The sequence below is a fragment of the Betta splendens genome, chromosome 24 (assembly GCF_900634795.4).
Source record: "Betta splendens chromosome 24, fBetSpl5.4, whole genome shotgun sequence".
Taxonomy (NCBI): Eukaryota; Metazoa; Chordata; class Actinopteri; order Anabantiformes; family Osphronemidae; genus Betta; species Betta splendens.
Genome location: NC_040901.2, coordinates 5,609,581 through 5,625,631, shown reverse-complemented (window position 1 = coordinate 5,625,631; position 16,051 = coordinate 5,609,581). Strand labels below are relative to the sequence as shown.

Genomic DNA, 16,051 nt, shown 5'->3' with positions numbered 1-16,051 from the left:
TCCATCGAGTTGTCATGGTCTGAAGAGGGGCTTTACTGTGGAGGGTTTGAACTTCATCTCGTCTGATATGGTAGAAACTGGGTCAATAAAAATCATGTTAAGCCTGAGAGTAAAAATGTATTAATTAATTGTGAAGAAGAAGAATGTAATCCTATTGTGGAAACTGGATAATTAGAAAACTCTAGAGTTTAAACCTTTAAATTGAATGAGATACTCCACTAATAGCGACTTAAAACACTACGGCTTAGACTTAGCTGAATAGTGCATCTTGTGAAATGTTAATTGGTGAAAGATATTCAGAGGCAGAAGCGGTTTAGTAAAGAAGGTGCCACAAGAAATCAATGTGCATATTTGCACAGTAGGCAAAGATCATCTGGATATTTAATTTTTCTTTCCAATGACAGAATCTCCCTAAAATGCAATTATGATTGATTAAATATTCTGTGTTGTGTGTTTCAATGAGAAGTTTGTTCAGTGTCAGTTCTTACAATAGACTGTTACACGGTTTATTTAAGCGACATGTGAACACAGCGCGAATGCAGACAAACAGGTCACTGTGTACAATGGGTTCCCTCTGTTCCTCTTTCCTTTCAGCCTTTAAGCAGTCAGTCGGGCTGAGCGTTTGCACTTAAAAGATGTGCCTCCACGGGTTCATCCTCTTATTGCACTGATTCCGCTGTACTTGACCATTTGCTTTTTAATCTGTCCCTCGGCATCATCAAACTACAATGCTTGATCTCGGATTGACCCTTTAAGTACAGTCCACACCAACACACATGCATGAGGCCGTGTGTTGTTACAGAAAAGACAACTTCAAATGTCGTTCCAGCTGATGACGATGATGATAATGATGATTGACAGTGTGGGAAATATGTAGCTCACGAACCATCTGAAATACCTGAGCGCTTAGCTGCTTTGTATACTTTACACACCTCTCCGCTCCAGGAAGCCTCGCGGGTAATGTTCCGTTAGTGAAATAAATCAAACGGCATTTTTTACATTCCTCATGTGGCACACGAGTTTATGAGAAAGCAGCCGCCGAGCGTCGAAAGCGTCCTCAAAGTCAGAAAATGGATGCATCTATATTTATTACATAATAATAATAATAATAATAATAACAACATAACATTTCGTTGTTGCTCCACTAAAAACAGCTGTTCTATACTAAGCCTCGCTGCATTGTGCTCAAAATGAAAACATGTCCAAACAGCGCCTGCCACAATCCCGTCACAGACGCGCACACATGCCAGCATCACGTACGTGCAGTTCAGGCGTCGGCCGCCGGGGGGCGCAGCGCACGGCTCGGGCTCTCGCAGCCCCGACACAGCCGCGAGCGGAGACGCGCAGACCGTCTCCATCCTCCGCAGCCTCCCTCTCATCCTGCGCGTGCGGACCGGACGCAACTAACTCGCGGAAGGGCTCCGCCGCGGACACCGCCGGCCCTTTTTCCATCCGAACCGGGTGAGGAAACAGTTGTTTTCGTGTCGTTTGTCACCGGGGTCGCACTTGCAGCGGCGGCGGACAGCACATTCCCACACGGGACGCGGCGCCTTTTGCGCCAGTGTTTGGCGTTGGTCGGTCATAATCAGGGCGCGCACGCGTGCGAGACGCAGCTCCCCGGGGCTGAGAGGTGACTTTGAGTGGGTTCTGCGAGAAGACGGCTCCAGGTGCAGCGCGTGCACGTGTCAAACGTCTTCTCGCGTCCTCCCGCTCGTGCACTGTCCCGCTCAGAACAAATCTTTTGCGCTCGCGTGTGCACGCTGCGGTGCTACAGTACGTGCGTGCGTGTGACTCTGCCCTTCCCTTCTGGCCGCGTTCCAGGACACCACAGCATGTGAATGGCGGCGGCAACCGGCCGCGTTGTCACAGCGGAGCAGGAGGAGCGCGCGGCCCCCGGGGCCGTGCACCGCGCGCACACGCGCAGCCAGAGCCACATCCAGTTCCAGCCCCTGACACGCGCCGCCCAGTGGCAGGCTCCGCGCGCTCTGGCTCACACCCGGAGTCACAGTCACACTCACTTCGGCGCTCACTCGCACGCGCAGACCCAGAAGCACGGCTGTCGCCTCACACACAGCCTCTCCGCCATGACGAAGGGAGAGAAGCGCGCGCAGGGCTCCGTGGCTCAGCTGATCAAGCCCACCGACCCGCTGTTCCCCAAAGACCCCCAGCAGGTAAGACCACCTGTCACGCTTTCATGTCTCTTCTAACCCCGCGAATGTGTTCAGCTGCTGTTTTTTGTCTGTTGAGCCGATTCAACGCCTGGAGGCCGACGGTCTCTGTGCAGTTGATGAGGGGACCCCTGCAGTGATGGCCCTCTGTTGTCTGGTCCCGGCGGTATCAGTGGACTTTGGTGATGGAAACAGTCGTAACCGCCCCCATCGTAGAAAGCAACGGAGTGATAATTGGGGCCGTGGGTCGACTTTTCCTGCCCTGTTTCGGTTCAGCTCACGTCATTTAGCTCAGTGGGATCATTCTGAGAACTGCATGTAAAGCAGCGGGCTCGGGTTGACGCTGCTCACGTGCACTCGGGGGCCCTCGGGCCGAACCGGAGCGCCGGGCGGACGAAAGCCTATACACGGAGCCTTTCCCCCCTCAGCGTGTCACAGGTAGTGTTGTAATGCGATACCACAGCAGTTAGTCACTGTCTTTCTGCTCAGCCGCCTTTGGCTCACAGCGTCCGTGGAACCGCATTACGCAGGTCGCGGCTCGGCACCCAACCAGTTCCGCAACTGTCTCATCGCCGCCGAACCCCTGTCTGATTTGCACCAGCTTTGTGGGCCTGTTGTACGAAACGGAGCAAGGGGCAACGAGACCAAGCCCTGAGATGGATGCATCATGACTTTGACCCATATTAGAGTATTGCAGAATGCAGTAAATCAAAGAGAATCCCTCCCTGACTCAACATTTAACAGGTTCATGGATCGGTTTAACCAGCTGAACGTGAGCATTTCAACGTTTACTGTGCACATTTTACTTGGAGACGTCGCTCAGCAGGCTCTGGAGGGTTTGATTCCGCCTTCCTTTGTATCAGAATTATTCTTAATCCTGATTTAAATTGCTTGCAGCGCAGTTTGGGCCTGTTAAACTGTTTCCCCTCCACCGTTGGAGGATTCATTAACTTTAGAGATTAGTCTGATGTGTCCTTGTCCCCTCCTTGTTAACGGTCGGGACTTTGCAGATGCTCCATTTACTGTTGTGGCCCATGTGTTTCAGCCTGAGCCTGTGTGTGTGTGTGTGTGTGTGTGTGTGTTGCAGGCAGTAGGCAGGATATCCTGTTTTGTCTTCCTTGATGATAAGCAAATGGAAGCAGAGAAGTGTTTAGGTTGGGAGGCAGCGCTGGGAGTATTTTTTGCACATCATCAGTGAAGCAACGATCTCCAGACACTGAAGACTTTGATTTTTGTCTCCAATTAAAGTAATTGCAGTGAGAGTGGAGGAAGAAAGAGCTGGAAAGTCAGAACCGCCGCCGAGCCTTTACTTACCTCCGACCCGCTTGTCTTGCGATTGAATAATTACACGCCTCCCTCCTGGTAATTGTCGTTCTCGAACCCGTCCGTGTTTTGATGGGGCAGGAAAAAACAGGGGGGAGAAGAGAAAACGTGAGTTGGATAATGACAGTGCGTCTGTCGTGGCCGCGGCTGCTTTGGTGGTTTCCTTCTTTCATACTTTGAGGGGAGTAGCTGTGGGCCGAGCCTGGGCCACTGGATGCGGAGTGTGTGTGTGTGTGTGTGTGTGTGTCTGTGTGTGTGACACCAAAGGTTACACTAACGGGGAAACGGGCGAAGGTTGTGGTGAATATCGCTCCCTAGACCGCGGTTTCGTCTCTCATTCATGTGTGGAGATGAAAGCCCGCTCCTCCCGCACACACACACACACACACACACACACACAGATTCGCATTCCTGATGGTTCTAGCAGAAGAGCGACGGACGACCCGGTGGGTTCCTCGGAGGGCTGGGGTGCGGGTCGCCTTCTCCTCCGTCGTCCACAGTCACAGCACACGGGCATCTTTCCTGTCTGCTGGACCAACCTGTTCTTTAGGGAGGCGAGGCCACGGGCCTGACCTTATATGGTCGCGCTCGAGAGACACTGCACGTGCTGGAGGTGTGAGTGGAATTCATGACCTAACTCATTAATCAGTGTCACATACAGACGGATACAGAATTTAGGATTCACGCATCATGAGTCACGGGTTTTTCATCATTGGAAGCGACACACCTTATTTCACTTACAGAAAACAAAAGGAGTTGCTGCGAAATGTGAGGCCTCGGCTAATTTTAAAAGCACGTCGGCGTCGCGTGTCCCATGTTTACGAGCCTCCCGAAACCTGCTCCCTCTCCTCCTGCAGACGGACCTGAGCCCGAAGCTGTCGCTGTGCAGCAAGCTGTGCTTCGCCATCGGCGGCGCCCCCAAGGAGGTGGCGGCCAGCGCCACCGCGTTCTTCCTGCAGATCTACCTGCTGGACATCGCCCAGGTAACGCGGGGGGGGAGCGTCTGGGCAGCGGCGTCGTGTCTGCCGGCGCGGACTCACCTGTCGCCGCTCCGCCCGCAGATCAGCGCCTTCCAGGCCTCCATGGTGCTGTTCGTGGGCAAAGCGTGGGGGGCCATCACGGACCCCCTGGTGGGATTTTTCATCACCAAGAGCGGGTGGACGAGGATCGGCCGCCTCATGCCCTGGTGAGTGCATTCATGAAGCGGAGCCGCTTCCTCCCATCCGATTGGTATAAACGCACACTGTCACGGACGATTATCGGACGCGTGCGTGTCCACTGTTTGTCTTCTCAACCCGCCCGCGTGACACTTCTCATAATTACCCAGGCGGCATCCAGTTGCCGCTGCATAATGAGCTATGGATTGAACCCAGGCACCGCTCGGCTGCGTGTGATCGGCCCCCGGGAGGCGGTGGTGGTCAATGCGGCCATTTTTATGTGTTCATCAGCGTTCGTGATGAGAGTGCAACACACACACACACACACACACACACACACACACACACGCGCCCTTCGCTTTTTTTTTTTTTTTTTCGGGCCTCTTTGGAAAGTCCCCTCTGCCTTTGGAACAGGAAGCGTTTACTCCTCCAGGCCGTCGTCCACGCTCAGACAAAACCCACCAAAACATCCCGCGGGGTGTCGCCGTGCTTCTCATTGTGTGATTGAGCCTCATTACGGGAGGAGAACGTGACCGTGGGGTTCGTGTGTCAGTGAGACAACATTACACGAACCCGGCTTTTAGCAGCAGTATCGTGGTTTAAGAGAGAGTGGGCGACAGAGTGAATACACACTCACTCTTCACTTCCAGATCCCCTCTGTCTCTTCTGTTCACGTCGTTTAATTAACAAATGAACAAGTCCCGGCCCCAATCACAGCTCCTGGGCGGGAGCGCGGGCCTTTGTCACCTGCACAGAACATTCTGAGCGTCCCATTCACAGCGCTCCCACGGGCCGATACTGCAGCACCAGCGTTGTCGGGCCGCCTTTGTTCCGCTGAACAATCAGGAGGAGGGCGAGGTGACAGGGCTGGACCGTGCTGGAAATGACCCCCCCGTTCTCCCGCTTTCTCTCTCTCTAAAGGCCAGAGGTCAGAGGTCAGCGCGGCTCCCTTGTTTGTCTCTACCTGTAGATGCTCTCCAGGCCGCAGCGCAAACACGCTGACCGTATATCGGCGTCTGCAGACGAGTCTCGCCGCCGGTCGGCTGTAATTTGCCCCCTTTCTCCCGGTTCGAACGCACGCAGCTGCTCCCTTTGACCAAAATGATACATTCCACTCGTTTACTTACGCATTATCCTCGGGCCGCAGGCTGCACAGGATCCGGCTCCGTCCAAGTTCTGGGAAAAGCACAGAACTGCGTGCTTCGTATTGATGTAGCGTGTGTGTGTGTGTGTGTGTGTGTGTGTGTGGGGGGACCTGTCACTGATGAGATGTGTGAGATGTCGTGGCGTTTCCCCGCTGGCCCGTCCCTCCCAGGACAGATTCCTGTCACACTCGCGACAGCATAATCACCGCGCAGTCGGCTGAGCCTCGGCGTGGCCTGGTTTGAAGACAGCGCCGTCGCCCCCGGTTCCCCGAGCCGCGCCGCAGAGGCTTAATTGGGACTGAAGTTGCGGGAAAGCGACAGATGCGTGTAAAAACCTCCATCTTTTTTTTTTTTTTTTTTTTTTTACAGGATGGTGGGCTGCACGCCCTTCCTGGTGGTCTCCTACTTCTACCTCTGGTTCGTGCCGCCCTTCGCCACCGGCAGGTTCGTCTGGTACCTCGGGTTCTACTGCCTCTACCAGACGCTCGTCACCGTGAGTACGAGGGCTCGTTTGAGACAGAGCCTCCGATAACTTAGACAATGACATAACATACAGCTGAGATGCTCCCAGTCGACTTATAGCTGCTCTGACAGCTTCTGGTGTGGTTCCCACCTCGAAGGGGAAGTGCAGATATGCTATTTTGGTTACTTTATGCCATTACGCCCTCTCTCTCTCTCTCTCCCTCTCTCTCTCCGTACACCGTGCCACAGGTCTTGCAAACCGCGCTGTGGCCGCCTGTAATGGCCTGTCATCCTAGCTACTCGATAAGTACACGGTCGGCGCTGCCAGGAAAGGCCGGCCGAGTGGCGGTTACCACTTTTAGCCTCCCCCTCATTGTCTCCGGACGCGTGTTTGTGTCCAGTGGGCTGCTGGGGGGAAAGCCAGCCGGTGTCGCTCAGTAAACAGAGGTCAGGGCGCCGTTCGTGCGGGCGGATGACGCAGCTCTCAATCACATCGATCGGCTCCCGCTTCCATCATTTATAGACCGTTCCATAAATGCATGACTCCGCCATAGGCCCCTTAAATGACACGTTGTATAGGAGCAATAAGTCGCGGGTGTTTATTTTTGTGGCGGTTCTGGGACCCGTTGGGCCACAGCGCTGACTGAGCCCTTGTCTAAATTACAAAGTGAATCAGGCCTATTCTCTGGGAGAGACAGAGCCGAGGCCCAACATGGAAACATACATTTATATATAGACGTAGTCACTGTATGGTACAAACGGCTCATCAGCCGCTGGAGCATCGCTGCGATTATTATACTGCTGCTGCCTCTGTTTGCTCCTTCTCAGTGTTTCCACGTGCCTTACTCCGCTCTCACCATGTTCCTGAGCACGGACCAGAAGGAGAGAGACTCAGCCACCGCCTACCGTAAGGACCTTTTCCCACGACCTCCTGCCGTTTGCGCTCCTCCCGGGTGGAGGTTCGGCTCTGAAGTGTGTGAACTTTGCAGGGATGACGATGGAGGTGCTGGGGACGCTGGTGGGCGCCGCCATCCAGGGTCAGATCGTGGCCAGCGCTCACACGCGGAAGCACTGCCGGCCTCACAACGGGACTGCCGGTTACCTTGGCAACGGCAGCGGGGCCGAGATCGTCAGGAGCCCCGTGCATCCCCAGGACTACTTGTCACACGCCGTAAGTGCCGCGAAGCCCAGGTGTGCTGGAAGTCGCTTGGAAATGACCTCTCTCCACTGCAGGGCTGTGGCTTATTCTCGCTAAATACCCGAGGCCAAAAAAAAAAAAACGCAGGGCATGAAAAGGAGGATTGTTCCAAATTGATTCCATATTTACTCACTGTCTCACAAGGTCCCGACATCCAAAATGGCTCGCGTCTAAACCGAGGGGATTGGAAGGAGACGCCGCTGTTTGATATGTGAACCCTGGATCCCCCTCTCGTGACCACAAACGGGGGGTTCCTCCTCCACACTGTGGCCCCCGCTGCATTCAGGGCTCCACAGTCTGCAAGTCATTAGGCCCGTTCACGCTCAGAACATCTGAAGCGTTGAACGTAGCGCCTTTACATGTGGAGGCGGCTGTAGCTGAGCCTGAAGGTGGACTGGGATCAGTCCGCGGAGACGCACCGCAGCTATTTGGGTCCTTGTCCCGTGGATTTTGGGTGAACTCGCTCCCGACTCACCGCCCGGAGCCTTTTTCGCAGCCGCCTGCTAAATTCCTCGGCGGTCGCTGGTGAGGGTGGCACACCGCCTGGGCAAACTCAGTCTCCCCCTGGAAACAGGGAGCGTTTGATGTGCATAAATAATAACCGGGCCGGGCCGGGCCGCACGGAAAAACAGCAAACAAACAGGAGTTGTTTAAGGCAGAGCGGTTCCCGTCGGGGCTCGATGTGAATGTTTGGGGCCACGCTCTGGATGCAAATGTAGATGTGGTTTCCGCCTGTTTGCGCAGAGGAAGCGCCCGGCAAACAAACTGAGAAGGTCCCGTAAATAAAGAGAGGAACAAAATGACTTTATCCAGCGGTTCTAATTAAAGCTGACACCAGGATGTGTAGCGTTTGGAAATGAAGCCCCTGCATTTGAGGAGCTTATGAATTAAAGATTGGAGGAGAAGCTGGGAATAGATGCTCATGGTTTGCTCCTGCCCGTTGCAGACGGAGGTCTACATGATAGCAGCAGGCGTGATCGGAGGGATCTTCCTCATCTGCACGCTGGTGATGTTCCTGGGGGTCAAAGAGAGAGATGGTGAGACGGAAAACAAATAAAAAATCAATGTACGTTATTGAATAAGCCGCGGAGTCATGTTCCCGTGCCGCGCTCGTTCCAGATCCGTACGCCCCGAGGACCGACAAGCAGGTCTCCTTCTACCAGGGCTTCCTGCTGGTGATGAGGCACGGCCCGTACCACAGCCTGACCGCCGCCTTCCTCTTCATCACCGTCGCCATTCAGGTGAGCGCGCCTTTATGACCCCTCGGGCCGTTCCGGTAAACGGAGCCGGTCCTGGAGCTCTGCCGGCGCTCAATGTCGATTTGATCAATGCCGAGGAGCACTTACTGGGGAAAAAGCCCGGGCGGCGGAGCGCGCGTTCAGTCTCAGGGCTCTCCAGAGTGATGCGAGCACATTCTCCCTCGCTCAGACCCATTCTCCCTCAAGTTTAGACCGCTCCGATAAACGCAGACCTCACAAGGTTTTCGTGCACAAGCGTATTTGCACCCGCTCGCCTCGGAGGAGGCGTCAGCTGTCGCTGAGCTCAGCCCAATGTCTGAACCCTCGATCTCTGGCCTCCGCAGCTGGTGCAGAGCAACTTCGTCCTCTTCTGCACGTACGCGGCCGACCTGAAGGAGCACTTCCAGAACATCGTGCTGACCATCCTGGTGCGTACAGCAGCGGCCTCGCCTGTCTCATAGCATAGCGTCACGCCGAGAACTCATGACGCCCGTTCACAGGTCTCCGCGGTGATCAGCATCCCACTCTGGCAGTGGTTTCTGGAGCGGTTTGGGAAGAAGACGGCGGCGTTTTGCGGCATCGCGGTGAGTGTGTGGTTTCCACCGTTTGTGCCTCCTTGTGGACGAGCCTGGTCTGAACGACGCCTCTGCTCCGCCCCTCCCTCCAGTGGATCATGCCCTTCACCCTGATGCTGGTGTTCATCCCCAACGTGGCCGTGGCCTACGTGGTGGCCGTCTCCTCTGGACTCAGCGTGGCTGCCTCGCTCCTGTTGCCATGGTAATATTAACGGATGTCTGTTACTGTACAAGATCGATGGCTCCAGTTTTATCCTGTAGCGCAGTATATAGAAATAAACGCATACATTATAGCTCACTTTATTACACATCCCTCAAATAAAAACTCATGTCCCTTGAATTTTGTATCTATAGACCTGATGTATGTTTAATTGATGATTATGTCAGTTTCCTTTGGCTTCATGCAAAATGACATTAGTGAACCCACAATAGAGCCACATCCTGCTCTTAGTGGTGCATCGGTGCTGTTTCCGTTCACCCATGGAAGTGATGTCATATTTAAGAATAAGTCTGCCATAAGTCTCCTGTAGCATCACATGGTTAATACAGAGGAAGTCTTCTCCTCCACATCTGTTTTCCAGTTGTGTCAGACGACTCTTCATCTCATCCCCTCGCTGAAAACCCCAAATTAGAGGCCGCCCATAGGGGCATGTTTATTTTGGACCGGGTCGATTGTTTACCCTGTCTGTGGGCTGAGGGCGGCGGTACCGCCCGCTGCTCATCATCTAATCGTGCTATTAGCTCTGTAATTTTAGCCCGCAGGTTTATCAGAGCGCTGCACGTAGGCCTCACATCATCAGCTGCCGGCGTCTCGGCTGCTTGTGTGAGATGATTAAAGTCGGAGCGCGAGGGAGCCACACATCAGCACAGGATGCATCTGGTCCCGAAGTGATGCTGAGGGCTTAGGACAAAAAGCGGGACTCATGTGTCTGTGTGTGTGATCCAGGTCGATGCTGCCGGATGTGGTGGACGACTTCAGGCTGGCCAACCCCTACTCCAGAGGTCACGAAGCCATCTTCTACTCCTTCTACGTCTTCTTCACCAAGTTCGCTTCAGGCATCTCTGTGGGAGTGTCCACCCTCTGCCTGCAGTAAGTCTGCACGAGCATTAGCAGAAAACCTCCCTGTAGCTGCTGTACGGGTCAGACCTGCAGCATCCGGGACCAGGATCAGTCCAGTCTGGTGTAAACATTTCTCTTACGGTTGTTCCACAGCGTCTCAGCAACCAGCACAACAAACCAGGAAATTGACAACAGAGCCGCTGTTTTTTGTCCTGACTGGATTTACACGCTGCCTGTTTTCCCTCTTAGCGTGTCGTGCTACCTTGCAAAAATGCATTAACTCCGGCGCTAATGTATAATTCATGGTGCCAGAGGTATTGAGTTTGCTCATCAGCAGGGTTGCAGCGTCAGGCTGGACGTCGATTTACTGTAACCTGTGATTCAACGGGCTCCCTGCATATGTGTGTGTGTGTGTGTGTGTGTGTGTGTGTGTGTGTGCAGGTTCGCGGGCTACAACACCCGCGTCTGCAAGCAGCCCGCTCCGGTGGTCTACACGCTGAAGCTGCTGATCGGCGCCGCCCCGGTGGCCTTCATCGTCACGGGGCTGATGATCCTCGTGCTGTATCCCATCAGCGAGGACGTGCGACGCAGCAATAAAGTCCGCCTGGAGGAGCTGCGGTGAGGAATGATGGATTTACGCTTGAGAAAACAACGCTTACTGTAGATCCTCTTCACACCCTGCTGGTGGTTTCATTAATTAAGTTGTAAAGCACCGTCATTAGGCTTTTTAGTTATTAGCATGGTCAGCTGTGCCATTATACCAGTGATGTTGTTAATATTTAATGTACTATTAATCAGTAGCTACCACACGTTTACCAACATCCTGAATTCATCCTGAATTACTTTGTACTGGAGCTGTGTAAAAAAGTGTGAAGTTAGTAAAACCCAAACATAATAAATGCGGTCACTGCTTGAGTTGTACTCAGTTACTAACTCAGTGCTGATGTCGACATCTGCCACAGGAAAAAAAGCATTGGCTCCCGGACGATGGAGGATCTGAGTAACGTGTGACGTGGACGTCGACTGCAGTGAAGTTCTAAAAGCCACGTGTTCCAGTGAAGCTGGAAGTTTGAAGATTAGTGTATATTACACTGATAAATAGCTCAAATGTTTAAACATGTTTTGTTTCATGTTCACATGTACTGTATAGTCATCTTGAATATACTGTAAAAATATATATAAGATTATCTAATTTATATAAATGAATGTTTATTATTTGCTGTGTTTAACTCTTCAACACCGTTATTTATTTATGATATGTGATTATAGAGGAGCTGGCGAAATGAAAGGAATAAATGTGAAGCTTGACAAGAAATGTGTCTGAATTGTTGCTATTAAATGCACACATGTAGATTTATTCTTTAAAAAAAGACTACTAAAAATATTTTTTACACTTTCTCTTCACATTATTTGGTCTTTCACATTAGCAGGACACCGGTGGAGCCCCGCAGGGCTCTAATGAATGTAAGAAAATAGGCTCTGGGGTCCATAAACTAGATACTAAAGCATCATTTCAAATGGTCATCGCCCCCTCTTGTGGCCAAATGCAGTACTACACTAAAGCCACAAAAATGAAAACGTGCTTACAAATGTGGTAAGTAATATTTTTTGATTGAACCTGTCTGGATAACTCAGTAAAATATAAATTTAAACAACAAAAGAGACACCTTAAAAGCGGTCACTGGAGTTTATGTCCTGTTGCAGAAAAGGATTACACCATCAAAAGGAGGAGGAAGGAGTAGGTGCTTAAAACCTCAGCTATGCTTCCTTTTCAAAGCGAACTGTGAATGTGATATTTGAATTGGCCGCCCATTTCAAGTCACTACTGTTTTGACATACAAAAATACAGTATATATATATATATAAATATATAATTAATGTGGCAATCTGAGTAAATAAACTGTTTTCATCTATGCAGTTAATTACATTTAAAGAAAACTGATGACTTTGACTGCAGAAGTCCAGATATGAATGCGTGTGCTACGTGTGGCTACGTTGAGGCCTCCGTGGCTGTGTGGGGGCTTTGGCTGGGGGCCGGACTGGCGGGGCAGGAGTCCTCTGGACTGCCGGGAGCCCGCAGGGGAACTTTACGCTTCCCGTTCCGCACAGTGAGCTCCTCTTTGGGCTTGAACGTCAGGGGCACGAAGCCGTCTTCGTCTGCCACAAGTACGATCCACAGCGGACCTGGAAGGAGAACACGAGGGAACTCAGCATGGGTCGTCACAGGTAAGAGGCCCTGAGGCACTGGTAAAGGAATAAACTGCAAAAACAATTCACAGAGTTTGTCAGAACTCACTGTCGCTGCCTGTGCTGCAACAGTGAACGCTGTGCACGCTAAATGCACTAAGCTGCTTGTGTTAAAACCGTGTAATCTAATAATAGGCTTTTAATCACTTCCAATAATAGCTCACACATAACAAAACAACAATGCTAAAACATATTTTAAAGAATTCTACTAAGAAAATATGCAATTCTAAAAGTCCATTCAACTTGTGGATAGAGTACGACAGAAGACTCATCCCTTTAATGACTTTCAGGTGGCCCCAGTGGGAAAGCCTATCAAACAAACTTACATATAATATGCACAGAGGAAGACTTTTCCAAGATGCTATGTAATTCATTAGGTCACTATTAACTCACAACATGGTTACTCATTGTAACCCCTCACAATCTGTTTAGTTATAAGAGAAATCCATTCTGATTACACCAAGGCTTGCAGGGCACAATGTTAGAGTATAGTGTTGAGATGAATTAAAGAATGTGATGACCTTAACAAGCTTCACGTACCATACATCATCTCCACAATAGTGAGGTTGAAAAGCTCTAGGAGGGCGCGCAGACACAGCTTCCCATCACACAGCAGCACAGGCCTCCGCTCATCGATGAACACATTTTCTGACAACTGCTTCTGTTCAGAGCAAAGAAGCGAAACAGAAATTGACTAAACAAGACAAATGAAGGCTAAGTATAAGCAACATGATTAGATTTGTTTCACGTGACTTGTGACACTGATCAAAGCATAAAAATCTTTCTCGTGTCATCTAGCTGACGTTTACATTCAAGCAAAGTCTGTGAATGCCACTGTACCTGATATGTGACATTGACATAGGGGGGCTCACAGGCATTAGGGTAGACGGTCAGGGTCTTCCTGCCATTACGGGTATAATCTCTGATTTCTGTCAGGCACTGCTGTACGTCAGCAAAGCGCGTGAAAAGCCGCTCCATGTTGTGGACGAGCTGCTCCAAGGCACGCTCCTTAGCAGCCGCTGACGCCTTTTCAGGCATAGGCGACGTCGGGTCGGCGTGGAGCCTGTCGGACGACTCGATGCGGGGAGAGCCGGCCCGGCTGGAGTCTCTGCTGGCGTGGCCAGCCAGCGCCAGGCTGGTCATGCGATTGACGTGGTCCATGTCAAAATTCTCCACCGTGATGGAGGAGGCACTGGAGAGGGCTCGGTCAGAGTCCAGTGAGCTGGTGTTGGAGCTGGGCTCGCTGCTCTTTACTTCCTCCACCAGCCTGCGCCTGTTGCTTGGTGAACGGAGCACTCCACCCCCCGGTAAGACCAAGTCCTTTATCCCTGGACGCTCCCTGTCATCCTTAGCGAGGTGCTCCGAGTGCCTCCTAATCCCTGCACAGAAATTAGAAGTGGACTCGTGGTTGGGAGCCGCAGGGGGTGGTGTGATAGGAGTTTCAGCAGGGTTCATCAACTCTTTGGCTGTCAGACGAAGAAAATATTTATCGGTATTGGAAGATGGGAGGAAAGCAGGATCGTTGGCCTTCTGCCTTCCTACCATCAGCAGAACCATCTTGTCATTCAGGAAGCAGACGCCTTTAGGCCTCTCGTTCGCCTGCAGAGAGATCTGCTGGATGTTTGGCATTGCAGAGGCGGTGATGCAGTACACGAGCACCATGTTGCAGGTGTTGGAAGCCACTGCAACCGTGCAGCCGCGTGGATCAAAAGCAATAATGTCGGGAACCAAAATCCCGGGGATGCTGACTTTGCGGGTTGAGGTGACTTTGCGCTCATAGGTCACCAAGATGAGGTGTGAGGAGTCCTGCCCGGAGCCTGTCAGCGTGTCTCTGCGACGAAGGTGAATAAGTGGGCTGGGGTCAGAGCGGCGATGCCTTGCCAGCAGATGGGTGAGATCCAGAGGGCCCGAACCGGGGATGAAGGACCTCTCGGACTGAAATGATCTCCTTCTTGAGTCCGACTGGCTATCATCATCTGACATGACCAAAGGTGAACCTTGGCCCTGGGGCTCAGTCTCTGCCGGCATGTCAAACACTATGCCTGCGTTCAACCCACAGATTTTATCCAGAGGCAGCTCGGTGGCCACAGCTACTTGAGCCTCCCCCGTGGCCTCGATGGCACAGATGTAGCCTCCCACGTCAAAGATAGGGCAAAAGGAGCATGCCACCAGGCTCTTCTGGATGTCGTTCCAGATGTAAGAGTGAAGAGCACTGCCTATAGCAACCACCAATCGTGTACCGTCCTTGGTCCAGCATGCGCAGTGAATAAGTCCGCTACCTTTGATGTCGGCTTTAACTCTCCTGTTGTCCACTCTGACAGAAAACAGCACAGACGTGTCCCTCTTGGTCAGCACGGCCAGAATGTCTAATTTGGGATGCCACACGCAGCCTTGGGCGAGCAGGGGGAAAGGCTCGCTCATCTCACAGGTCTGAGTGCACAGCAGCTTGTTCTGCTCCAGCGCACTGAGCTGCAGTTGCCACACAGTAACGTGCTTCTTGTGCTGAACCGCCAGCAGGGCGGGGGAGTCCGGGCAGCACAGCGGGCCCCAGAAAAGCCCGAAGACGTGCTCGAACTGCCCGATGACGTTGGTGTCGCCGAACTTCGCCTCGCCGCTGGCGACGCAGAGCGATGTCAGGCAGACCTGCTTGCCGTCGGTCCACGCTATGCCGTGCACGGGGTGGATGGCTTGGTGGAGGTTGTTCAGGCCCGTCCTGAGCAGCTTTGCTTTGCCGAGATCCATCCTGACAGGGGTGAGGAAGACTCTTCAAAGAGAAAGAGGAGAAGCACTCGGGTTATACTGCATTGATCACAGAGCCCAGTGTCGACGTGAATGGAGTCTGCACAGGAGCAGCTACTGCTACCTATGCAGATTAAGAATAGCAAAAGCCTGTCTTGTGCCTTCTCCAAGTACATGCCTTAATCCCCCCTGCCTGAGCTGCAGCAGTGGTGACGAACACGTATAGCTGCTTACGCCCGCACGACCTTAACAACACAGGTCCAGGGTTTTAACCATACTATGTGTTGAGTAAGAGCGTCTCATCAAAGCATTAACCCTTTGAGATCTTGTAAAACTGTCAGCATCACTTTGAAGATATTACAGGAGCTTGTTAACGAGGTAAATGTGACTCACAATTTATAAACTGGAGCAAAAAAATCTGAACGTTTCAATTATGCTTTTGATAAATAGGTAGAAACGCTAAAATAACTGACTGGGGTAAAGTTAGCTTAGCTGCTCGCATTCCTTAATATAAAGCTAACGATTATTAATATAGATTATATCTAAACACAAGTAATTTACTCTACGCATACCTTCAACTTTAACGGGTGTCAGATGTAGACGCCATGTAAAACACAGAATGTTTATTTCCTGGGCTTTAATCACGTTTTGCCGGCTTGAAATGTGTCTCGAACGTTCATGTTTATTTGACCCGGAAGCAAAACTAACTGGGTCTCAGGTGCTTTGTGGGACATGTAGT

The 16,051-nt window shown here is 51.8% G+C and overlaps 2 protein-coding genes across 2 annotated transcripts; one reads left to right on the top strand and one right to left on the bottom strand.

The window, feature by feature from the left end:
- Positions 1 to 1,305: 1,305 nt before the first annotated feature.
- mfsd2b (MFSD2 lysolipid transporter B, sphingolipid) lies at positions 1,306 to 11,641 on the top strand. The gene is made up of 15 exons (XM_029140360.3): positions 1,306 to 1,461; positions 1,822 to 2,171; positions 4,349 to 4,474; positions 4,553 to 4,677; positions 6,163 to 6,286; positions 7,084 to 7,162; positions 7,245 to 7,426; positions 8,400 to 8,490; positions 8,573 to 8,694; positions 9,036 to 9,119; positions 9,192 to 9,275; positions 9,359 to 9,468; positions 10,213 to 10,356; positions 10,768 to 10,944; positions 11,289 to 11,641. Exons 2-15 carry the CDS (start codon positions 1,839 to 1,841, stop codon positions 11,335 to 11,337), a joined length of 1,830 nt encoding a protein of 609 aa, XP_028996193.1. The 5' UTR covers positions 1,306 to 1,461; positions 1,822 to 1,838; the 3' UTR covers positions 11,338 to 11,641.
- Positions 11,642 to 11,660: 19 nt separating this feature from the next.
- Positions 11,661 to 16,020, bottom strand: wdcp (WD repeat and coiled coil containing). The gene is made up of 4 exons (XM_029140359.2): positions 15,885 to 16,020; positions 13,414 to 15,337; positions 13,114 to 13,234; positions 11,661 to 12,510 (listed from the first exon to the last, which is right to left on the bottom strand). The coding sequence occupies exons 2-4, from the start codon at positions 15,313 to 15,315 to the stop codon at positions 12,317 to 12,319; spliced, it is 2,217 nt and encodes a 738-aa protein (XP_028996192.1). The 5' UTR covers positions 15,316 to 15,337; positions 15,885 to 16,020; the 3' UTR covers positions 11,661 to 12,316.
- Positions 16,021 to 16,051: the final 31 nt, after the last annotated feature.

Excerpts from the sequence above, each read along its gene's own strand:
- mfsd2b (XM_029140360.3), top strand. The coding sequence starts at position 1,839 with ATGGCGGCGGCAACCGGCCGCGTTGTCACAGCGGAGCAGGAGGAGCGC. Across the intron at positions 4,475-4,552 it reads ACCTGCTGGACATCGCCCAG|ATCAGCGCCTTCCAGGCCTC; the intron begins GTAACGCGGGGG and ends CTCCGCCCGCAG. Across the intron at positions 9,469-10,212 it reads GCCTCGCTCCTGTTGCCATG|GTCGATGCTGCCGGATGTGG; the intron begins GTAATATTAACG and ends TGTGTGATCCAG.
- wdcp (XM_029140359.2), bottom strand. The coding sequence starts at position 15,315 with ATGGATCTCGGCAAAGCAAAGCTGCTCAGGACGGGCCTGAACAACCTC. Across the intron at positions 13,235-13,413 it reads ATGTCAATGTCACATATCAG|AAGCAGTTGTCAGAAAATGT; the intron begins GTACAGTGGCAT and ends TGCTCTGAACAG. Across the intron at positions 12,511-13,113 it reads TATTGTGGAGATGATGTATG|GTCCGCTGTGGATCGTACTT; the intron begins GTACGTGAAGCT and ends TTCTCCTTCCAG.